Here is a 25,116-nt window from a genome sequence, read left to right as displayed (position 1 = left end):
CAAAAAAGTATAACTGTGGATTGAGTAAAGTCCATCGCTACTTCTTCTGCTGCTACTTCTTCGGTTCGGAACGTGTTCGGTTCGTGGTTCGGTAAACGGTGTCCAGCGGGGTGTTCAGCCGTGTGTTCCGTGACTTTGGGAGGTTCGGCCAGGCAAGGCCCGGCCACGACGAGAAGACGACGAGAAGAATTCGGCTTGGAAGCCAGCTCGGCCAGGCAAGGCCCGGCCACGACGGGAAGACGACGAGGGAGGCCCGGGTACTTTTGTCGGGAGATCATCGACGACCCAGGCCGGAGAAGAAGACACTCAGGGCCCGGAGTGTGCATCCAGTTCTTAAAAATCACATCGGCGAGCGCTCACCAAGGCTGTATCGGCTGCCTCCATCGCAGGAGAACCAAGAGGAAAACAAGCTGCGCCAGAAGCTTCCAAACCCACGTGACGACGGAAAGCTGTGTCGAAAGGCTGCAAAGCCTTTTTCGCAATTCTTAAAGTGGTGAGCATGATCCCGAGTCCCTCAAATCGAAACTTAGTTAGGTGTAGGGGAGGGGGTTAAGGGTAATTGTAATGTGTTACCCTTTTCACGATGTGCCGTGTGTTCCCCATTTCTATAGAGTTAAGTTTATAGATGTGTGCATGCTTGTAGTTGCTTTAATCTGTGCATATGACATGTATTTTATAATGCTGAAAAATGTTCAATAAAGGCATCCATTTCGTGCTATTCGACCTGGTCTATTGAGTTTTCTCTGCACTACAGCTCCCTGCACCTAAGTCCAAGGTCTAGAACCGTAGGGGTGAGTGGGTCGAACCACTCATGGGTAATTATTGCAAGAAGCCTGGCAGGAGACCAGAGCAAGCAAGAGAAACCCCCTACAACCCATATCCCACCCTATCCCCGTAACCCCACATATTTAATCCCCTAACACTAAGGGTCAATTTATCATAGCCAAATCAACCTAACCCGCACATCTTTGGACTGTGGGAGGAAACCGGAGCACCCGGAGGAAACCCATGCAGACACAGGGAGAGAATGTGCAAACTCCACACAGACAGTCGCCCGAGGCCGGATTTGAACCCGGGTCCCTGGCGCTGTGAGGCAACATTGCTAACCACTATGCTATCATGTGAAGGACCGGGTTTACAGTCACCTTGAAGTCCCCACAGATGCGAATTTTTCTCTGTTCTTCAGATTTATCATTATTCAACGTTTTCTTCATGACCGGGACGATGGCTGTTGCCCACTCGCTCCAATCTACCTTGGATAACACGCCTGCTTTTTCCAAATTCTCCAGCTCTGCCTCAACTGCTGGACGAATTGTGTATGGCACCGGCCTTGCCTTAAAAAACTTGGGAATTACCGCATCTTCCACTTTTATTGAGGCGGTGACGCCTTTCAAGGTTCCTAGTTCCTGTTGAAACACTTCTTTGGCGTTAGCCAAGATGTCTTTTAATCGTTCAGGTATGACGTCATCATCATTTTTTTTCTTACTGGTCACCATCAGTGCCTGAATGGAGTGCCAGTCTAAACGTATCTTCCTGATCCATTCACGTCCCAACAACGGTGGACCACCATCTTGCAGAACGTATAAATACAACTTCTGTATTTCCTTGCCGTTGTATACAACAGGCACCTTTATTTTCCCTCTGGGGTATACTTTCTGCACCGTATATGTCTTCAAGATAATGGATGTGTCTTTCAAAGGTATATGCGGAAATAGCCGCTCGTAATCCCGTCGACTTATGACGGTCAGAGCTGATCCTGTATCAAGCTCCATTTTAACTGGGGACCCCGCTATCGTGAGGGTAACCCAAATGGTCTGGTAATCTTCTTTGGCAATTATATTATGTAATTTGAGACAGCTTAGTCTCTTGTTTCTGGAGTCGCTATCGCTCTTTTGGTCTTTGGAGCTACTGTCCGTCATCATTTGTACCTTTCTGTACTTCTCCTTATTGATTTTTTTTCTGTCAGTGGATTTTTTGTTTCCAGATCGGCATACACGTGCAATGTGTCCCATCTTTCCGCATTGCCTGCATGCTTTGTCCTTGAACCAGCAGTCCCTCTGGTCATGGGTGGATCTGCCGCAGCGATAACATCTCTCGACACCCCGTGTCATTTCATGGGTGCCGAAGTCCTGTGGCTTTTGCTGTATCTCTGCAGCTCCTCGTGCTGCTGCTTCGTATGATACAGCCACACTGAAAGCCTTATCCAGTGTCAAATCATTCTCAGAAAGTAGCCTTTTCTGTGTTCCTTCACTTAGGAGACCGCAGACGAATTTGTCTCGTAGAGAATCTGCCAGTCCTGCCCTGAATTGGCAGTGCTTTGACAGCTTTCTTAATTCGGTGAGGTAATCAGCGTTACTTTCATTCTTGTGCTGATTCCTCCTGAAGAATTTGAATCGTTCCGCTATCAGCAGCGGTGTTGGGTTTAAGTGCTCCTGCAGGGTATCAACAATCTCCTTAAAATTCTTGTCCATCGGTTTGGCTGGAGTGATTAAGTTTCGTAACAGCCCGTATGTCCTTGCGCCCATCAGATTTAGAAGTACCGATGCCTTTTTATCATCCTCTACTTCATTCGCTGTGCAATATACCTCCACTCTTTCCACATATGTGGTCCAATCCTCTATATCACTATCAAAAGCAGTAATATTGCCAGTCTTAGGCATCCTGAAAATCAAAAATGGCACCTCCCGCGCTTTCCTTTCTTCCCTGCCGAGAAAAAATGGCGCCTCCCGCCGCTGCCGCTGCTGACAACGCTGTTTTCCGCAGTTTTTATTTACACCGATATTTTTAATAGTTGGAGACTCGTTCCCGCCGGACCCTCTGGGACTTTTCCCTCCCTCTGCTTGGTCCGAATGCCGACCTGCTTTGCAGCGCCGGCCGTCTCCCGAGTGCTCCACCCTCCGTGTCTGTTTGCCTCTGCCTTCCGACTCGCTGCTCGGCCCCGCTGCAGAGCCACACGATCGAGCCCCAGCCCGCCGCCCAGGAAGGATTAGTGCAGTACCTGCCACCAGCCCAGCTAGCTGGTGAAACCACAGTTTTTTTGTTTTTTTCTTCGACCTTCGTCTGAGGAATCGATCTCCTTGAGGTGCTGCCGAATTGCAGGTAAGTCCGTTTCCAATTCGTCGCCACTGTTGTATCCGTGTGTTAATGGAGACACGGAATGCAGGAGTTGGTTTAACAGGTGTTTACTGAACAAAGTCTAGAGGTGAACTAAAAGATACAAGACGCTATACAGGCTTATATACCGGAGTGGTCACTACTGGGATTACAGTACACAGGGGCTCTTAAAGGTACATACACTACAAACGACACCGACCAAAATATCAGAGACACTCCGTCCTTCAGGACCTGTGTCCAGGGGAGAAGCTGATGGGTTTATCAGATCATCTTTGGGTTAAATGTTGTGCTCGTGGAGCTGAGCCCCTAGTGTCAGCATCAAACACTCTCCAGTCGGGTACAGCACGGGTTAGATAAAGAGTAAATCCATCAGCCACTCCCCGACACAGATACCGAGGGACAGGGAGTGTCTGGACAATGACATTTCTCACTCAATAAGGTATAAATTGATCCTGTACCTCTCCGCATTAATCCTGGGCTCCACACGGGGTGAATCCTGCTCCTGTTTCCCTTCCTGTAACAGCACTGAGCTAAACCCAGCCCATAATGAGCAGGGCTCAGGGAGGCTGGTTGCTAGGCACGGCAGTGATGTCATAAAGCAGGGCCATTCAGCCCAGCTGGTCGTCTCCTTGTCCCTTTAAAGGTGGAGAGCCGGGACACCCTGTCTCCAAACACATCCCACCTGTTCATACTGAGAATCCCCGGGGAAGGCCCAAGGCCCAGAGTGTGGAACACAACCAAGGGCGAAAGAGGAGGAGAGAAGGGGAGGTAAATCAAGGAGTCGGGACTGAGGGACACCAAGCTTCAGTTTTAGAGCCTGTAGACTTCAGGAGGGGAAGAGTGAGTTCAGTAGTTTTAGGATCCAGGGAGAGAACAAGGAGCAGATGGGGAGACTGGTGTGGATTCCAGCACAGTGAGGATGTAGGGGGAAGGAGATTGTGTCGGGCCGTGTATTAGGGGTACAGGAGGGACAAGAGAGGAAAGGTCAGAGGAGCAATTACTGCAGCAGTGCCCATAAATAGTGAGAGAGAGGTGGGGGTTCGAGTGGACCAGGGACAGTCTGTTAAACTTTCTGTTTGCTGTGACCAGTTTTCCTTCAGTTAAAAATGGCCTCCTGTAGCCCAGTGACACAAACAGCCCATTAAACTCCACCAATGGCCTTTGGTCTGGTGAGGTCTACCTTTGTGAAACATCGGCTGTTGTTAAAGCTTTTCATTCTGACACGCTCACACTGAGAAATGAGCTGCAGAACTGCCGACATCGTCAGCTTTAAGGAGACGTTTCCCTTTGGAGATCGGATTGCCCATTGAGTTTGATTAAACTGATGTTAAAGTAACAAGGCTGCTTTGCCCCGTGACAATAACAGATTATCAGAATATTTCCCATAGGTTAAAATCCAATATTACAGGGGCTCACTGCTCTGGATGGTTGAAGTGGACCCTGTGATATAATAGAATTTTCTGTCCTGTCAGACTTGGACATCTTGTAGATCCATCTTTTAACAAGTTGTGGGATCTCAGTTCTCGGGTGGATTCCACTCAGTTTGTAACAAGTCCTCAATCAGCTCGTCTTATTGTCGAGACATGAAGGACTCGACACACTGCCTGTGTGGGAAACAGAGCTCATTTATTTGACATTGATACAGATTAAACTGCAGCCCAGTTATAGGCGTTACTAACATCAGCTGAAACAAACCCCAACTGTCAGAATGAACATGGTTCAGTCCTGGATGTGATTAACAGCAGAATCCAACCCCCGCAGTCACGTGCACGCGTTGGTGTGTCCGCAGGTTGGATGAACGAGTGAATCCCTTCCCACACACGGAGCAGGGGACCGGCCTCTCCCCAGTGTGAGTGCGTTGGTGTGTCAGCAGATCTTTTGTGCTTTTAAAGCTCTTCTCACAGTCAGTCAGAACATTTAAAAGGTCTCTTATCAGTGTGAACAATCTGGTGTCTCAACAGGTTGGATGAATGAGAAAATCCTTTCCCACACACGGAGCAGGTGAACGGCCTCTCCCCACTGTGAACTCGCTGGTGTGTCAGCAGGTTGGATGAACGAGTGAATCCCTCTCCACATAGAGCAAGTGAATGCCTCCCCCCAGTGTGAGTGCGTTGGTGTGTCAGCAGATCCTTTGTGCTTTTAAAGCTCTTCTCAGTCAGAACATTTATACGGTTTCTTATCAGTGTGAACTCGTTGGTGTGTCAGCAGGTTGGATGAATCAGCAAAACTTTGCCCACACACGGAGCAGATGAACGGCCTCTCCCCAGTGTGAATTCACTGGTGTGTCAGCAGGTTGGATGAATCAATGAATCCCTTACCACACACGAAGCAGGTGAATGGCCTCTCCCCGGTGTGAAGGTGTCGATGAATTTCCAGCTCACAGGGGTAATTGAATTTCTTCCCACAGTCCCCACATTTTCACGGTTTCTCCGTGGTGCGGGTGTCCTTGTGTCTCTCCAGGTTGGACGATCAGTCGAAGCTTCGGCAACACACGGAACACGTGTCCGGTTTCTTCCTGCTGTGAACGGTGCGATGTTTTTTCAGGCTGTGTACCTGGTGAAAGCTCTTTCCACAGTCAGTGCACTGGAACACTCTCACTCGGGTGTGTGTGTCTCGGTGCTTTTCCGGTCACACTGGTGTTTGAAATCTTTTCCCACAGACAGAACAGACAAACATTTCTCCTTCCACATTCAAAATCCAATGATATTCAGGTCCTGATGAATCGAGTGACTCTGTCGGATCTTGACGTGATGTATGGTTTGAGTTTCCCGTCTGCAAATCCTCCCCTTCTAATACCCTGTAAAAGGAGTTTACAAAAGTCATCACTGTAAGTACAGGATAGAAATTCAGAACAGACAATTCTAGTTTCTATGGAACATTCTTTCCTCTCTTGTTCCCCGAAAGCTGTAAATCCCCGTCCCACACACTGTCCCTCCTCCCTGTGCTGAAATTCAAACCCATCGCACCATCTCCAACATTTTTCCTTTCGGTCGACTTTTCTCCCTCCCCTGAAGGTGCTGACTCTGGCTGGGTTCAGTTCTACACTCACTGTTTCCCCTCTCTCCTCCCCTGAAGGTGCTGACTCTGGCTGGGTTCAGTTCTACACTCACTGGTTCCCCTCTCTCTCCTTCCCAGAAGGCGCTGACTCTGGCTGGGTTCAGTTCTACACACTGGTTCCCCTCCCTCTCCTCCCCTGAAGGTGCTGACTCTGGCTGGGTTCAGTTCTGCATTCACTGGTTCCCCTCCCTCTCCTCCCCTGAAGGTGCTGACTCTGGCTGGGTTCAGTTCTACACTCACTGGTTCCCCTCCCTCTCCTTCCCAGAAGGCGCTGACTCTGGCTGGGTTCAGATCTACACTCACTGGTTCCCCTCCCTCTCCTTCCCTGAAGGTGTTGACTCTGGCTGGGTTCAGTTCTACACTCACTGGTTCCCCTCCCTCTCCTCCCCTGAAGGTGCTGACTCTGACTCTAACCTTCTTTCCAATACACTGTCCTTCCTTATAAGCTTATCTTCTGTAATATCTCACAATTTTGGTGAGGGGCACTCCTTGACCTGTCACCATTTCTCCTTCATTTACAGACACTCCCTGACCAGTCTCCATTTCTCCTCCATTTGCAGACGCTCCCTGACCAGTCACCATTTCTCCTCCATTTCCAGACGCTCCCTGACCAGTCACCATTTCTGCTCCATTTGCAGATGCTCCCTGACCAGTCCCCATTTCTGCTCCATTTACAGATGCTTCTTGACCAGTCTACATTTCTCCTTCATTTAAAGACGCTCCCTGACCAATCTCCCTTTCCCCTTCATTTACAGATGCTCCCTGACCAGTCACCATTTCTCCTCCATTTACAGACGCTCCCTGACCAGTCACCATTTCTCCTCCATTTACAGATGCACCCTGACCCGTCTCCATTTCTCCTTTATTTACAGACGCTCCCTGACCAGTCCCCATTTCTCAGAGTTATACAGCACAGAAAGAGGCCCTTCGGCCCATCGTGTCCGCGCCGGCCATCAAGCCCTGTCTATTCTAATCCCATTTTCCAGCACTTGGTCCGTAGCCTTGTATGTTATGACATTTCAAGTGCTCATCTAAATGCTTCTTGAATGTTGTGAGGGTTCCTGCCTCTACCACCCTTTCAGGCAGTGAGTTCCAGATTCCAACCACCCTCTGGGTGAAAAAGTTTTCCCTCAAATCCCCTCTAAACCGCCTGCCCCTTACCTTGAAACTATGCCCCCTGGTTATTGACCCCTCTACTAAGGGGAAAAGTTCCTTTCTATCTACCCTATCTATGCCCCTCATAATTTTGTACACCTCAATCAGGTCCCCCCTCAGCCTTCTCTGCTCTAAAGAAAACAACCCCAGCCTGTCCAGTCTCTCTTCATAGCTGAAGCGCTCCAGCCCAAGTAACATCCTGGTGAATCTCCTCTGCACCCTCTCCAAAGCACTCACATCCTTCCGATAGTGTGGCTACCAGAACTGCACACAGTATTCCAGCTGTGGCCTAACTAGCGTTTTGTACAGCTCCATCATAACCTCCCTGCTCTTATATTCTATGCCTTTTTAACCACCTTATCTACCTGTCCTGCTGCCTTAAGGGACCTATGTATATGCACACCAAGGTCCCTCTGATCCTCTGTCCTTCCGAGGATCCTACCATTCATTGTGTATTCCCTTGCCTTGTTAGTCCTCCCAAAATGCATCACCTCACACTTTTCAGGGTTACATTCCATTTGCCAGTGTTCTGCCCATCTAATCATCCCGTCTATATCGTCCTGTAGCCTGAGGCTTCCCTCCTCGCTATTTACCACTCCACCAATTTTCGTGTCATCTGCGAACTTACTGATCATACCTCCTACATTCATATCTAAATCATTAATGTACTCTACAAACAGCAAAGGTCCCAGCACCGATCCCTGTGATACACCACTGGACGCAGGCTTCCAGTCACAAAAACAACCTTCGACCACCACCCTCTGCCTCCTGCCACTAAGACAATTTTGGATCCAATGTGCCAAATTACCCTGGATCCCATGGGCTCTTACCTTCTTGATCAGTCTCCCATGTGGGATTTTGTCAAAAGCCTTACTGCAGTCCATGTAGAACACATCAACTGCACTACCCTCATCCACACTTTTAATTATAATCAAGGCCACTGATTACAGCTTCTATGCAAATCTGTACATGCTCATAGAATTTGAGCCCTATAATATTAACACTCCTATAATGGTGTATAATAAAATCACCATTTAACATTTTTCAATCACAGTAATCATTGACCCCCACACCAGATTGTATTCACCCTGAGCAACCCCATGAGAGATACATTAGTTACCTGAAGATTACCCTCGATTGCATTGGGAAAATAATTTGACTTGCGAGAAGATTAAGATCCCTGTATAAACCTTCATATAAACTCAAGATATATTTCACATATCCTGGACTATAGCAGTTGAAATACACGAGCATTCAGTCACCTGTTTGCCAATACAATAGTTTCAGTTGAATTTGCTGCCTGTCTGTGAGAAGGTCATTGGCGGCAGCTTGGTAAAAGGAGCCCGAGGGCAGTTTCTGATTAGACCTTTCATTGGGTCCGATATAAATGTTGTGATCGTTTCTATAGCAACGAAGCCTGTGTGTGGACCTTGTGGGCAGACTGTGTTTCACTCAATGTAACTTCAGGTGCTGCTTCTGTCAGGAGATTTCTGTTTCTCTCTGCCCTGCTTGAGCAGTCTGAGGGAAGGGCCGATCAAGTAGAAGATCGGAATAGCAAAGATTTCACTATTTTACCATGAGTACTGGGCAGAGCCTGTCCACAGTGCGCTCCGACACTCACACTGCTTTCTTGGTGTAATAATTTAACCCGCTCCCTGAGCTCGGGGTGTGAGCGGCCCGCGTCCCCCCGGGGTTCATGAACCCGCTCCCTGAGCTCGGGGTGTGAGCGGCCCGCGTCCCCCCGGGGTTCATGAACCCGCTCCCTGAGCCCTCTCACCTGATGTGTCAGCGGCTGCTGCCAAAGTCCGCGCATGCTCAGCTCACACTGAACGGATGATTGACGGGAGCTCCAGACCAATAGGAAGAGCGGGGCGGGGCTGGAGGACCGAGTGGGCGACGGGTCCTCCAACCAATCGGCGTGTGTGAGGGGCGGGGCTTGACCTTTGAACCTGAACAACAGTGCGGAAGGCCTAGGGTGGAAGACCCAGAGGAGAGTGTCCTAGGCGGGAGGCCCAGCACGGAGGACCCCAGGCGGGGGGCGGAGTCGTCAGATGCTGTGGGTGAGCATGCTGCACGGTTTCTAAAGTTGAAGCACGGTCTCCGGCCCGATTGAGTTCCAGCGGCCCCGTCTGTGCTCTGTTTGGTGGCAGCTGTGAGGCTTTGTTTCAGTGACGGGATCGGGTTTGTGTGCCGCCATTTGGTGGAGGAAAGACAGACTGTTCCTATCTATAGTACGGTGCTTGAACAGCCATAAGATGGGAAAAGAGAACAGGATAAAAGAAAAAAAGGAAAATAAAAGACAAAACAAGGTATATCGGCAAGGAATAGCGAATGTCTTGATGGCTGGGTCCTGTGAGTGATAACAGCAAGAAGAAGGGAATTTGAGTAGTCGTTTTCTTCTTTTACGGGATTTGAGTAAGTGGTCGGCTTCTTTTCTGTGGAAAGGTTGAAGACTGTGGATAAGGATCATGACATTATATGGTTGGATGATATCAAGTGAAGACGAGGAGTTATTAGAGTGCCAATAGGACTGGCGTTGAACTGGTATTACTTGTTTTTGAAGAAGTTTCGGGTTCTGGTTAAAAGTAGTTTACTTGAAGTCTTAAGTGATTTTTTGATATGGTTGTGGGATTTTCTATATTGTGGTGTTATTTAGTGTTAAAGCCTTCCTTAATCGAACGAACAAACGCTCTAGTGAACGCACGCATGCGGATACAAATATATGCACGCACGCAAGCATGCACAATGGAACTTACGTTCGACCGAATGAAGGGCCCGCTCCCCAGGATGGGGGTCACTCGGTGAGCATGAGGCCTGCCGGACGGATGAACGAACGCACGCATGCACACAGGTAGACAAATGATACGCACGCTTACACAATGGAACTTACGGTCGACCGAATGAAGGGCCCTCGCTCCCCAGGTGAAAGTCGGCTTGGTGAGCGTGAAGCCTGCCGGACAGATGAACGAATACATAAGCATGCACGCAGATAGAAACGGCACACATGTACGCAGTCATGCACATGGAACTTACGCTTGAGTGAACGAACGAATGAATGACTGAATGAACAATGCCAGTTGGACTGGTGTGTATGGATTCTTGGTTTATTAAATAGTTGCAGTTTGTACTGTAAACATTAAAAAAAAAAAAAAAATGAACTCCGGGGTGACGAGGGCTGCACACACCCCGAGTGCGGCCCCAGGCCCCATTATTAAAACACTCAACATTATCCGCTTCACAAACACCAGGGGTGGGCCTCAGGCCCCGAACAAGAGCCTCCGGGCCGGGCGTTTGCCCCGAGCGGGGCGGCAGCTGCGGGACTTTCTCCCGGTGACCGGCCCGGGGTAACGGCCGCCATCTTGAGAGGCTCGGGGCAGCAGGGCGCATGCGTGGCCCCCTTGGCCAGGAACCAGGAGGAGAGAATCTTGTCAATTTCTATCCTGGACTCACAGTGATGGCTTTTGTAAACTCCTTTTACAGGCTGTGAGAAAGGCAGCATTTACAGACCGCAAACTCAAACCAAACATCACATCAAGATCTGACCGAGTCACTCCATTCATCAGGACCCGAATATCATCGGCCTGTGAATGTGGAAGGAGAAATGTTTGCCTGTTCTGTCTGTGGGAAAAGATTTCAAACATCAGTGTGATTGGAAAAGCACTGAGACACACATACCCGAGTGAGAGTGTTCCAGTGCACTGACTGTGGAAAGAGCTTTAACCAGTTACACAGCCTGAAAAAACATCGCACCATTCACAGCAGGGAGAAACCGTACACGTGTTCTGTATGAGGACAAGGCTTCAACTGATCGTCCAACCTGGAGAGACACAAGGACACCCGCACCATGGAGAAACCGCGGAAATGTGGGGACTGTGGGAAGCAATTCAATTACCCATCTGAGCTGAAAACTCATCGACTCAGTCACACTGGGGAGAGGCCGTTCACCTGCTCCATGTGTGGGAAGGTATTCACTCTGTCGTCCAGCCTCCATTTACAACGAGTTCACACTGATAGACCTTTTAAATGCTCTGACTGTGGGAACTGCTTTAAACTCTCTGCAGATTTTATTAAACATCAGCTTGTTCACACCGACGAGAGACCATTCAGTTGTACTCACTGCGAGAAGAGTTTCAGGCAGTCATCTCACCTCATTCAACACCAGCGAGTTCACACTGGGGAGAGGCCGTTTACCTATTCTGTATGTGGGAAGGGATTCACTCATGCATCCAATCTTCGAACACACCAGAGGGTTCACACTGGGGAGAGGCCGTTCACCTGCTCCGTGTGTGGGAAGGGATTCACTAAATCATCCCACCTGCTGACACACCAACCTGTTCACCTTGATAGAGCTTTTAAATGTGCTGACTGTGAGAAGAGCTTTAAAAGCGCAAAGGATCTGCTGACACACCAACGGGTTCACACCGGGGAGAGGCCATTCACCTGCTCCGTGTGTGGGAAAGGATTCACTACTTCATCCAGTCTCAAGGCCCACCAACACACACACAGCGGGGAGAGGCTGTTCACCTCCGTGTGTGGGAAGGGATTCACTCGATCCTCTTAGCTAGTGAGACACCAGCAAGTTCATAGTGACTGTAGGGGTAGGATTCTGCTGTTAATCACATCCTATGTTTGTTTCTACCAATGTTATTAACCCCTATAACTGGGCTGTGTTATGTTCGTTATTTCTCCAAGATAAGGGACTAATTGATGTCCATTTTAGGTCCTTTTCTCCTTTTGAACTCTAGATTAGTTCAGTTCTCATACCTTCAGTTGTTTTCATGGACAAGTCCCAGCTCCCCATACATTCCAGAGTGCCTCTCCTAGCCTTGGTATCCAGGGAAGGTATCGGTAACACGCCCGGGATCACTAAACACAAAACCCAGTCTTTTACTCACTTTCAGCTACTGGACTTAGTGTGTGTCCCACAGCATCTCTCTCACCTTCGATGTGTGAATAGAGCATCACGCCTGCAAACCTGGTTTTAAATTTATTCAGCAAATATATTTAACAGAAGCTTGCAGGGTGATGAGGCAGTGTTGAGGTGCTGCTGTATCAGCCAGTGGCTCAGTTGGTAGCACTCTCGCTTCTGAGTCAGAAGGTTGTGGGTTCAAGTCCCACCCCAGCGACTTGAGCACAAGAACCTAGGCTGACACTCCTGTGCAGTGCTGAGGGAGTGCTGCACTGTCAGAAGTGCAGTCTTTCAGATGAAACATTAAACCGAGGCCCCGTCTGCTCTCGGGTGGAAAAGATCCCATGGCACTATTGAGAAGAAGAGCATGGGAGTGATCTCTGGTGTCCTGGCCAATATTTATCACTAAAATAAAACAGATTATCTGGTCATTATCACATTGCTGTTTGTGGGAGCTTGCTGTGCGCATTTTGGCTGCTGCGTTTTCTACATTACAACAGTGACTACGCTTCAAAAGTACTTCATTGGCTGTAAAGTGTTTTGGGACGTCCTGAGGTCATGAAAGAGGCTGTATAAATGCAAGTCTCATCTTTACTCTGCATTGAGCCTGTAATGAAAATAACTGAAGATTAGTCCCAGTGTAACCTTTGCTGTCATGAAATGTGTGTGCCTTTTAATGAGCCTCATGTCCTTGCTCATGTCCGCTGCAATTGTGTAGAAAGGGGGTGTGTAAAGAGATGGTCTGTGTATGGAGATGTGAAAGAAGGAAACGGTGTGTGTGTGTGATAGTGACACAGCCTTGTGGTCACAGTCAGAACAATGACAGATATCCTTGTGGTTATAGTTTGGGCAGGGCCAGATCAATAATGTAGTAAACAAGTTAAACATAAATATCGCCAGTGTAGTCACAGCTTGTTAGAACAGACCTGGGGAAAAGAGAGCTCTGAATCCACTGGTATTATCTCTGTTCTCTGGATCAGGTAACTATACTCTGTTTGTATCTTTGCAGTGCTGTTAATAGTCAGTGAAAGACAATCTGTTGTTGTGAGCTTGATTAGCTGGTGTCTGAAACCACAAGACTCAAATTTTAGAGTCAACAAGATGAACACCAAACACATCATGGCCCAATACTCCAGCTCTATATTCACATGAGAAAGTCTGTTATCACACATCGAGTAGACAGAATGAAGAAAGATCCCAACTCAAAGAGCCTCTAAAATCATTTGTAAACACCTTTTCAAATCCGGACTGATATCAATTGTCAGTCTATGTTCCATTGAAGTCAATGGCTGATGAGAGAGGGGCTGGAGAGTAGGGGTGAAAGAGGAGATGGGGTGAGGGGGGTTGGAGAGTTGGGGTGAAAGAGGGGTTGGGTTAAGGGGGTTTGGAGAGTAGGGGTGAAAGAGGAGTTGGGGTGGGGGGTTGGAGAGTAGGGGTGAAAGAGGAGATGGGGTGAGAGGTAGGTAGGTTTTAAGGAATGTCTTAAAGGAGGAACGAGAGGTGGAGAGGTTTAGGGAGGGAATTCCAGAGCTTGGAGCCTCGACAGCTGAAGGCACGGCCGCCAATGGTGGAGCGATTAAAATCGGGGATGTGCAAGAGGCCAGAATTGGAGGAGGGCAGAGATCTCAGAGGTTGTGGGGCTGGAGGAGTTTATAGAGATAAGGAGAGGGGAGGCCATGGAGGATTCCTCTGGTGCTGGAATCAAGAACAAGAGGCCTTAATCTTAAAATTAGAGCTCGGCCATTCAGGGGTGAAATCAGGCAGCGCTTTTTCACACACAGGGTAGTAGAAATGTGGAACTCTTTCCCCCAAAAGGCTGTGGATGCTGGGGGTCGATTGGAGCTTTCAATACTGAGATGATCGATTTTTGTGAGGTAATTGTTCCAAGGGATGTGGAATAAAGGCGGGTAAATGGAGTTACGATACGGGTCAGCCCTGATCTAATTGAATGGTGGAGCAGGCTCGAGGGGCTGAATGGCCTCCTCCTGTTCCTAATGTTCCTGTGACAGACTCAGAAATGCCCCGGAGCAGTGAAATCCCACTGGGCCCCAGCACATGCTCAATGGAAAGTCCAGGCCAAGGGCAAACCCAGCGTGCCCACTCTGAACCCAGTTTGCTGCTCCCTCTGTGCCCAGCACTGCCTGCACCCCCAGCGCACGGCAGTGGAATTTCAGCCTCAGTGTTACAAGTTTCAAGACCTGAGCGGCGGAGCGGACCTGGGTGTGGAGCGAGCAACGATGCGAGGCGGAGCATAAAAGCGGCGGCGAGGTGAGGCTTACCAATTCAGCAGCAGGAGAGCGAGCTAAAAAATAATCAAAGTGTGACGTCACCAGAAAGCAGGTAAGTGGTTGATGAGTATTTCTCTCTTTTTAAACTTAAACTCTGTGGTTTATAGTTACTAAGGTCTCTCTGGTGTAGCGGGGACTGTTGGTAAACCATTTAACTGTAGTGTAATTAGTGGGATTGATTGATTTAATTTAAATTCAATTAATTAAAGGGTAAGTCATGGCAGGACAGCCCGGCCATGTGGTATGCTCCTCCTGCGATATGTGGGAACTCGGACACTTCCTGTGTCCCTGACAACTACGTCTGCAGGAAGTGCATCCAGCTGCAGCTACGGACAGACCGCATTGCGGCACTGGAGCTGCCATTGGATGCATACTGGAGCGTTCGGGACGTCGTGAATAGCACGTTTACGGAGTTGGACACACCGCAGGTAGAGGTTGGACAGGCAGAAAGGGAATGGGTAACCAACAGGCAGAGTACTAGGCACAGGCAGGTAGTGCAGGGGTTCCCTGTGGACATCCCCCCCCCCCCCTCGCAAACAGATACACCACTTTGAGTACTGTTGGGGATGGCTTATCGGAGGAAAGCCGCAGCAGCCAACTTCCTGGCACCAGGGGTGGCTCTGCTGCACAGGACGGGAGGAAAAAGAGGGGTAGAGCTATACTAATAGGGGAATCTATTGTAAGGGGAATAGATAGGCGTTTCTGCGTCCGCAAACGAGACTCCAGGATGGTGTGTTGCCTCCCTGGTGCAAGGGTCAAGGATGTCTCAGAGCGGCTGCAGAACATCTTGGAAGGGGAGGGTGAACAGCCAGTTGTTGTGGTGCATATAGGCACCAATGATATAGGTAAAAAGTGGGATGAGGTCCTAAAAGGGGAATATAGGGAGTTAGGAGGTACTGTAAATTAAAAAATAGGACCTCAAAGGTAGTAATCTCAGGATTACTACCAGTGCCGCGTGCTAGTCAGAGTAGAAATAGAAGGATATTTCAGATGAATACGTGGCTAGAGGAATGGTGCAATGGGCTGGGATTGAAGTTCCTGGGACATTGGAACTGGTTCTGGGGTAGGTGGGACCAGTTCAAACCGGACGGTTTGCACCTGGGCAGGGCTGGAACCGATGTCCTCGGGGGAGTGTTTGCCAGTGCTCTGGGGGAGGGTTTAAACTAAAATGGCAGGGGGTTGGGAACCTGAGCAGGGAGACAGAGGAAAGGGAAACAAGGATAAAAGCAAAAGATAGGAAGGAGAAAAACTAAAGTGGCAGTCAGAGAAATCAACAGTTTAAATCAAACGTGGTCACAGTAATAAATAATAATTCTAATCGGTCTAAGAGCATTAAAAAAACAAGCCTGAAGGCTTTGTGTCTTAATGCGAGGAGCATTCGTAATAAGGTGGACGAATTGGCTGCGCAAATAGAGGTAAACGAATATGATTTGGTTGGGATTACGGAGACGTGGCTCAAGGATGGCCAAGACTGGGAACTCAACATCCAGGGGTATTCGATATTCAGGAAAGATAGGCAAAAAGGAAAGGGAGGTGGGGTAGCATTACTGGTTAAAGAAGGGATTAACACAATTGTAAGGAAGGATATTAGCTCTGATGATGTGGAATCTGTATGGGTAGAATTGAGAAATACTAAGGGGGGAAAAAGCGTTAGTGGGAGTGGTATATAGACCTCCAAACAGTAAGGCGGAGGTTGGGGATGGCATTAAAAGGGAAATTAAAGAAGCGTGCAATAAGGGCAGAGCAGTCATCATGGGTGACTTTAATCTACACATAGATTGGGCTAACCAAATTAGTAACAATACTGTGGAGGAGGAATTCCTGGAGTGTTTACGGGATGGTTTCCTGGACCAATATGTCGAGGAACCAATCAGAGATCAGGCCATCTTAGATTGGGTATTATGTAACGAGAAAGGATTAATTAGCAACCTTGTTGTACGAGGCCCCTTGGGTCGGAGCGATCCTAATATGATCGAATTCTTCATTAAGATGGAGAATGAAGTAGTGGACTCAGAGACTGGGGCCCTAAATTTAAATAAAGGAAACTACGATGGTCTGAGGCGCGAGTTGGGTAGGATTGATTGGGGAATGGCACTCAAAGGGTTGACGGTGGATAGGCAATGGCAAACATTCAAAGACCGCATGGATGAATTACAGAATTTGTTCATCCCAGTTTGGCATAAAAATAAAACAAAAATGGTGACTCAACCGTGGCTAACAAGGGAAATTAGGGATAGCATAAGATCCAAGGAGACGACATATAAATTGGCCAGAAAAAGCAATACTTAGGATTGGGAGCAGTTTAGGATTCAACAAAGGAGGACAAAGGGATTAATTAAGAAGGGGGAAATAGAATATGAGAGTAAGCTTTCAGGGAACATAAAAACTGACTGTAAAAGCTTTTGTAGATATGTGAAGAGAAAAAGATTGGTGAAATCAAGCGTAGGTCCCTTGCAGTCAGAATCAGGGGAATTTATAATGGGGGAACAAAGAAATGGCAGACCAACTAAATACATATTTTGGTTCTGTCTTCACAAAGGAGGACAAATAACCCCTCAGAGATGCCGGGCAACATAAGGTCTGATGAAAGGGTGGAACTGAAAGAAATCAGTATTTGTAGGGAAATGGTGTTCGGAAAATTGATGGGACTGAAGGCCGATAAATCCCCAGGGCCTGATAATCTACATCCTAGGGTACTTAATGAAGTGGCCCTAGAAATAGTAGATGCATTGCTGATCTTCCAACATTCGATGGAATCTGGAACAGTACCCATGGATTGGAGGGTAGCTAATGTTACCCCACTATTCAAAAAAGGTGGTAGAGAGAAAACGGGGAATTACAGACCGGTAAGCCTGACATCGGTAGTGGGGAAAATGCTAGAGTCCATTATAAAAGATGTAATAGCAGAGCACTTGGAAAACGGTGACAGGATCGGACAAAGTCAACATGGATTCACAAAAGGTAAATCATGCTTGACTCATCTGGAATTTTTTGAGGATCTAACTGGTAAAATAGATAAGGGAGAGCCAGTGGATGTGGTGTATCTAGACTTTCAGAAGGCCTTCGATAAGGTCCCGCATAAGAGATTAGCGTGTGAAGTTAAGGCACATGGGATTGGGGGCAAGGTATTGACTTGGATAGAGAACTGGTTGGCGGACAGAAAGCAAAGAGTTGGAATAATCGGGTCTTTTTCCGAGTGGCAGGCAGTGACTAGTGGGGTACCGCAAGGATCGGTCCTAGGACCCCAGCTATTCACAATACATATTAATGATCTAGACAAGGGAACTAGATGTAATATCTCCAAATTTGCAGATGACACAAAGCTGGGTGGGTGTGTGTGCTGTGAGGAGGATGATGAGAAACTCCAGGATGATTTGGACAGGTTGGGTGATTGGACAGAAGCATGGCAGATGCAGTATAATGTGGATAAATGTGAGGTTATCCACTTTGGTGGCAAAAACAGGAAGGCAGATTATTATCTAAATGGCAATAGATTGGGAGAAGGGGAAGTGCAACGAGACCTGGGCGTCCTTGTGCACCAGTCGCATGCAGGTGCAGCAGGTGGTTAAGAAGGCAAATGGTATGTTGGCCTTCGTAGCGAGAGGGTTTGAGTACAGGAACAAGGATGTCTTGCTGCAGTTGTACAGGGCCTTGGTGAGGCCGCACCTTGAGTATTGTGTGCAGCTTTGGTCGCCTTATCTGAGGAAGGATGTTCTTGCCATGGAGGGAGTGCAGCGAAGATTCACCAGGCTGATACCTGGGATGGCAGGAATGACGTATGAGGAGAGATTGTGTCGATTGGGCTTATACTCACTGGAGTTTAGAAGATTGAGAGGGGATCTCATCGAAACCTATAAAATTCTGACAGGACTGGACAGACTAGATGCAGGAAGGATGTTTCTGATGGCCGGGGAGTCCAGAACCAGGGGTCACAGTCTAAGGATAAGGGGTAAGCCATTTAGGACTGAAATGAGGAGGAATTTCTTCACTCAGAGTGGTGAACCTGTGGAATTCTCTGCCACAGAGGGCGGTGGAGGCCAGTTCATTAAATATATTCAAGAAAGAGTTGGATATATTTCTTGAGGATCAAGGGATATGGGGAGAAGGCAGGGACAGGGTACTGAAATTGGATGATCAGCCATGATCTCATTGAATGGCAGAGCAGGCTCGAGGGGCCGAATGGCCTACTCCTATCTTCTATGTTTCTACACTCACTGGTTCCCCTCCCTCTCCTCCCCTGAAGGTGCTGACTCTGGCTGGGTTCAGTTCTACACTCACTGGTTTCCCCCCCCTCTCCTCCCCTGAAGGTGCTGACTCTGGCTGGGTTCAGTTCTACACTCACTGGTTCCCCTCCCTCTCCTCCCCTGAAGGTGCTGACTCTGGCTGGGTTCAGTTCTACACTCACTGGTTCCCCTCCCTCTCCTCCCCTGAAGGTGCTGACTCTGGCTGGGTTCAGTTCTACACTCACTGGTTCCCCTCCCTCTCCTCCCCTGAAGGTGCTGACTCTGGCTGGGTTCAGTTCTACACTCACTGGTTCCCCTCCCTCTCCTCCCCTGAAGGTGCTGACTCTGGCTGGGTTCAGTTCTACACTCACTGGTTCCCCTCCCTCTCCTCCCCTGAAGGTGCTGACTCTGGCTGGGTTCAGTTCTACACTCACTGGTTCCCCTCCCTCTCCTCCCTGAAGGTGCTGACTCTGGCTGGGTTCAGTTCTACACTCACTGGTTCTCCTCCCCTGAAGGTGCTGACTCTGGCTGGATTCAGTTCTACACTCACTGGTTCCCCTCTCTCTCCTCCCCTGAAGGTGCTGACTCTGGCTGGGTTCAGTTCTACACTCACTGGTTCCCCTCCCTCTCCTCCCCTGAAGGTGCTGACTCTGGCTGGGTTCAGTTCTACACTCACTGGTTCCCCTCTCTCTCCTCCCTTGAAGGTGCTGACTCTGGCTGGGTTCAGTTCTACACTCACTGGCTCCCCTCCCTCTCCTCCCCTGAAGGTGCTGACTCTGGCTGGGTTCAGTTCTACACTCACTGGTTCCCCTCCCTCTCCTCCCCTGAAGGTGCTGACTCTGGCTGGGTTCAGTTCTACACTCACTGGTTCCCCTCTCTCTCCTCCCTTGAAGGTGCTGACTCTGGCTGGGTTCAGTTCTACACTCACTGGTTCCCCTCCCTCTCCTCCCCTGAAGGTGCTGACTCTGGCTGGGTTCAGTTCTACACTCACTGGTTCCCCTCCCTCTCCTCCCCTGAAGGTGCTGACTCTGGCTGGGTTCAGTTCTACACTCACTGGTTCCCCTGCCTCCCCTCCCCTGAAGGTGCTGATTGTGGTTGGGTTCAGTTCTACATGAGTACAACAATAAAATACTGAGGCTGCTGGAAACCTAAAATAAAACAGAAAATACTGGAAATACTCAGGCAGCACCTGCGGAGAGAGAAGCAGAGTTAACATTTCAGGTCAATGACGTTTCATCAGAACTGGAAAAAGTTAGAAATGTAACAGGTTTTATACAGGTGCAGAGGCAAGGAGAGGGGGGAGGAAAGAACAAAGGGTGGAAGGCAGGAGTGATTGAATGGGATGATGTTGCAAGAGAAAAGGAGATGGTTTTGGGACAAGAAACAAAAGATGGGTCCAGAGGAGGTGTAAATGGGAATAGCAGAATCATTACCAACAGCTGCTGTACTAAACAATGGGAGCAGTGGCTGTGATCTGAAATTGTTGAACTCAAGGTTGTGTCCGGAAGGGTGTAAAGTGCCTCATCGAAAGATGAGGTGCTGTTCCTCAAGCTTCCATTGAGCTTCATTAGAACAGTGGAGGAGGCCGAGGTCAGATTGGGAGTGGTCTGGAGAATTAAAATGGCAAGAGACTGGAAACTCAGGGTCACCCAATCTGTGTTTGGTCTCTCCAATGTAGAGGAGACCGCACCATGAGCAGTGAATACAGGATACTAAATTCAAAGGAGTACAAGGAAATCGCTGTTTCACCTGGAAGGAGTGTTTGGGGCACTGGACAGTGAGAAGGGAAGAGGCGAAAGGGCAGGTGCTGCATCTCCTATTGTAACGTGGGAAATGCGGCAGCCAATTTGCGCACAGCAAGCTCCCACAAACAACAATGTGATAATGACCAGATAATCTATTTTAGTGATGTTGATTGGGGGATATATATTGGTCAGGACACCGAGGCAACGCCCCTGCTTGTCTTCAAAATAGTGCCGTGGGATCTTTTACATCTACCCGAGAGGGCAGACAAGGTCTCGGTTTAACGCCTCATCCGAAAGACGGCACCTCCGACAGTACAGCACTCCCTCAGCACTGCACTGGAGTGCCAGCCTGGATTTTTGTTCTCAAGTCTGTGAGTGGATGGGGCTTAAATCTGGGGCCCTTCTGTTACAATTTTGTGGGATGTAAACCGTAACCCCGGCACTTACCAGCGCCTTCAGGAGAGACGGTGGGGAAACCCCCTGTGGGCAGAGTGAGAATAAAATCAATGAGTCAATGATTGTTTCTCCTGGTCACTGGGACCCTGAAGTCCCTTTCACTCTTTGTTCCTTTACTAAGATCGCGCCGCCACTTGAATCATGATGGCGGCGCACAAACCCTCCCGCATTCCCTTACAAAGATGGCGGCCGTTAACCTGGGCCTGTTTTCAGGAAAAAGCCCGGTAGCTCCAAACGCGGGAGCTGTAGGTTATTATTCGGGGCTTGCGACTTACGCCAGCTGTTGATGAAACCTTTCCCCTCCACCCGCCAGCTCAATTAATGCCCCGCGCCTCGCACCCACTGCAAAATCGCGCTCCCAACATCAGCCCCCCTGCAGCCTCTGCCCGTATACCGCACTGCACATGCGCTAAACACAAGCCCGGCACCGCGCCTGCGCACTGGGCTCCTGTAGACTGGGTGCGGCACATTCCCCACCGCGGGGAATGCTGGGTAAAAGACCAGGTTATTGAATAGAACATGATTTACTGCGATTGTATTGAGGACTGAACCATGTTAATTCTAGCAGTTATGGTTCGTTTCTGATAATCTTACTAACCCCTATAATTGGCTGGAGATTAATATTCTTTATAAATATTTAAAAGAAATATTTGTTTGAAACGGAGTGTTTCGAATATTTGATTTCTCCATGATAAGAGACTAATTTAATGTTCTGTTACCGACTTACATTTTTCGGCCTTTTCTTACTCTATTATTTCACTTCTCATCTCTTTTGCCTTCTACTACATCAAACCCCAAGCTTGTTCTGTTTGAGTACATGGCTTGTGGGTGTCATGGACTGAACTGTAGTGTCTCACTTACACTCATCTGAAATTTCTTTGAACCACCCCTTTACAGAACTATCTTGCATAAGATTCGAAATAGAAACATAGAAGATAGGAGCAGGAGTAAGCCATTCGGCCCCTCGAGCCTGCTCCGCTATTTAATGAGATCATGGCTGATCATCCAAATTCAGTCCCTGCTTTCTCCCCATATCCCTTGTTCCCTTTAGCCTTAAGAAATATATCTAACTCCTTCTTGAATATATTTAATGAATTGGCCTCAACTGCCTTTTGTGGTAGAGAATTCCACAGGTTCACCACTCTCTGGGTGAAGAAATTCCTCCTCATCTCTGTCCTAAATGGCTTACCCCTTATCCTTAGACTGTGACCCCTGGTTCTGGACTCCCCTGCCATCGGGAACATCCTTCCTGCATCTAGTCTGTCAAGTCCTGTCAGAATTTTATAAGTTTCAATGAGATCCCCTCTCATTCTTCCAAACTCCAACGAATATAAGCCCAATCGACCCAATCGCTCCTCATATGTCATTCCTGCCATCCCAGGTATCAGTCTGGTGAATCTTCGCTGCACTCCCTCCATGGCAAGAACATCCTTCCTCAGATAAGGCGACCAAAACTGCACACAATACTCAAGGTGTGGTCTCACCAAGGCCCTGTACAACTGCAGCAAGCCATCCTTGCTCCTATACGCGAATCCTCTCGCTACGAAGGCCAACATACCATTTGCCTTCTTAACCGCCTGCTTCACCTGCATGCTTACCTTCAGCGACTGGTGCACAAGGACACCCAGGTCTCGTTGCACTTCCCCTGCTCCCAATCTATTGCCGTTCAGATAATAATCTGCCTTCCTGTTTTTGCCACCAAAATGTATAACCTCGCATTTATCCACATTTTACTGCATCTGCCATGCATCTGCCCAATCACCCAACCTGTCCAAATCATACTGGAGTTTCTCTGCATCCTCCTCACAGCACACACGCCCACCCAGCTTTGTGTCATCTGCAAACTTGGAGATATTACATCTAGTTCCCTTGTCTAGATAATTAATATATATTGTGAATAGCTGGGGTCCTAGCACCGATCCCTGCGGTACCCCACTAGTCACTGCCTGCCACTCAGAAAAAGACCCATTTATTCCAACTCTTTGCTTCCTGTCTGCCAACCAGTTCTCTATCCAAGCCAGTGCCTTACCCCCAATCCCATGTTATTTAACTTTACACGCTAATCTCTTATGCAGAACCTTATCGAAGGCCTTCTGAAAGTCCAAATACACCACATCCACTGGTTCTCCCTTATCTACTCTACCAGTTACATCCTCAAAAAATTCCAGTAGATTAGTCAAGCATGATTTACCTTTTGTAAATCCATGTTGACTTTGTCCGATCCTGTCACTGTTTTTCAAGTGCTCTGCTATTACATCTTTTATAATGGACTGTAGCATTTTCCCCACTACCAATGTCAGGCTTACCGATCTATAATTCCCCATTTTCTCTCTACCACCTTTTTTGAATAGTGGAGTTACATGAGCTACTCTCCAATCCATGGGAACTGTTCCAGAGTCTATGGAATTTTGGAAGATGACCAGCAATGCATCTACTATTTCTAGGGCCACTTCTTTAAGTACCCTCGGATGTAGATTATCAGGCCCTGGGGATTTATCGGCCTTCAATCCCGTCAATTTCCCTAACACCATTTCCCTACAAATACTAATTTCATTCAGTTCCTCCCTCTCATTAGACCCTATGTTCCCCGACATCTCTGGGAGGTTATTTGTGTCCTCCTTTGTGAAGACAGAACCTAAGTATGTATTTAATTGGTCTGCCATTTCTTTGTTCCCCATTATAAATTCCCCTGATTCTGACGGCAAGGGACCGACGCTTGACTTCACCAATCTTTTTCTCTTCACATATCTATAGAAGCTTTTACAGTCAGTTTTTATGTTCCCTGCAAGCTTACTCTCATACTCTATTTTCCCCCTCTTAATTAATCCCTTTGTCCTCCTTTGCTGAATCCTAAACTGCTCCCAATCCTCAAGTTTGCTGCTTTTTCTGGCCAATTTATATGTCCTCTCCTTGGATCTTATGCTATCCCCAATTTCCCTTGTTAGCCACGGTTGGGTCACCTTTTTTGTTTTATTTTTATGCCAAACAGGGATGAACAAATTCTGTAGTTCATCCATGCAATCTTTAAATGTTTGCCATTGCCTATCCACCGTCAACCCTTTACGTAACGTTCCCCAATCCATCCTAGCCAACTCGCGCCTCATACCATCGTAGTTTCACTCTCCATCTTAATGAAGAATTCGATCATATTATGATTGCTTCGCCCCAAAGGGCCTCGCACAACAACATTGTTAATTAATCCTTTCTCATTACATAATACCCAGTCTAAGATGGCCTGATCTCTAGTTGGTTCCTCAACATAATGGTCCAGGAAACCATCCCGTATACACTCCAGGATTAAAGTCACCCATGATAACTGCGGTGCCCTTATTGCACGTGTCTCTAATTTCCCGTTTAATGCCATCCCCAACCTCAGCATTACTGTTTGGGGGTCTGTATATAACTCCCACTAGCGTTTTCTGCCCCTTGGTATTTTTCAGTTCTACCCATACGGATTCCACATCATCAGAGCTAATATCCTTCCTTACTATTGTGTTAATCTCCTCTTTAACCAGCAATGCTACCCCACCTCCTTTTCCTTTTTGCCTGTCTTTCCTGAATATTGAATATCCCTGGATGTTGAATTCCCAGCCTTGGTCACCCTGGAGCCATGTCTCCGTAATCCCAATTATATCACATCCGTTTACATCTATTTGTGCAGCTAATTCATCCACCTTATTACAAATGCTCCTCACATTAAGACACAAAGCTTTCAGGCTTGTTTTTTAACACTCTTAGACCTTTAAGAATTATTATTTACTGTAGCCATGTTTGATTTAAACCCTTGATTTCTCTGACTGTCACTTTTGCTTTTCTCCTTCCTGTCTTTTGCTTCTATCCTTGCTTCCCTTTCCTCTGTCTCCCTGCACAGGTTCCCAACCCCCTGCCATTTTAGTTTAAACCCTCCCCAACAGCACTAGCAAACACTCCCCCTAGGACATCGGTCCCGGTCCTGCCCAGGTGCAAACTGTCCAGTTTGTACTGGTTCCACCTCCCCTAGAACCGGTTCCAATGTCCCAGGAATTTGAATCCCTCCCCCTCACACCATTCCTCTCGCCAGGTATTCATCCGAAATATCCTTCTATTTCTACTCTACTAGCACGTGGCACTGGTAGCAATCCTGAGATTACTACCTTTTGAGGTCCTAGTTTTTAATTTACCTCCTAACT

General features: G+C 48.0%; 2 protein-coding genes across 3 annotated transcripts in view; one reads left to right on the top strand and one right to left on the bottom strand.

Annotated features, from left to right (window-relative positions):
• Nucleotides 1-894: 894 nt before the first annotated feature.
• LOC147119271 (uncharacterized) lies at nucleotides 895-9,113 on the bottom strand. 2 transcript variants are annotated; one of them, XM_085984934.1, is made up of 2 exons: nucleotides 8,902-9,113; nucleotides 895-5,911 (listed from the first exon to the last, which is right to left on the bottom strand). In XM_085984934.1, the coding sequence occupies exon 2, from the start codon at nucleotides 2,658-2,660 to the stop codon at nucleotides 1,110-1,112; it is 1,551 nt and encodes a 516-aa protein (XP_085841060.1). In that variant the 5' UTR covers nucleotides 2,661-5,911; nucleotides 8,902-9,113; the 3' UTR covers nucleotides 895-1,109. The 2 variants fall into 2 exon arrangements, with proteins under 2 accessions (XP_085841060.1, XP_085841058.1); XM_085984932.1 differs by having other exon boundaries at nucleotides 8,589-9,111.
• Nucleotides 9,114-9,290: 177 nt separating this feature from the next.
• LOC147119270 (uncharacterized) overlaps nucleotides 9,291-25,116 on the top strand; it is a 42,435-nt gene continuing 26,609 nt past the window's right edge. The window contains exons 1-2 of the mRNA XM_085984061.1: nucleotides 9,291-11,886; nucleotides 13,245-13,248. Coding sequence (XP_085840187.1) covers nucleotides 11,171-11,886; nucleotides 13,245-13,248 — 720 coding nt within the window. The 5' untranslated portion in view covers nucleotides 9,291-11,170. The remainder of the gene's footprint in view (nucleotides 11,887-13,244; nucleotides 13,249-25,116) is intronic.

This window comes from Somniosus microcephalus, chromosome 4 (genome assembly GCF_052327205.1).
Source record: "Somniosus microcephalus isolate GS21.2 chromosome 4, FLI_Smic_1.0, whole genome shotgun sequence".
In the NCBI taxonomy this organism is placed as follows: domain Eukaryota; kingdom Metazoa; phylum Chordata; class Chondrichthyes; order Squaliformes; family Somniosidae; genus Somniosus; species Somniosus microcephalus.
The sequence above is the reverse complement of the archived record's forward strand: the minus strand, read 5'-3'. Positions and strand labels throughout refer to the sequence as shown.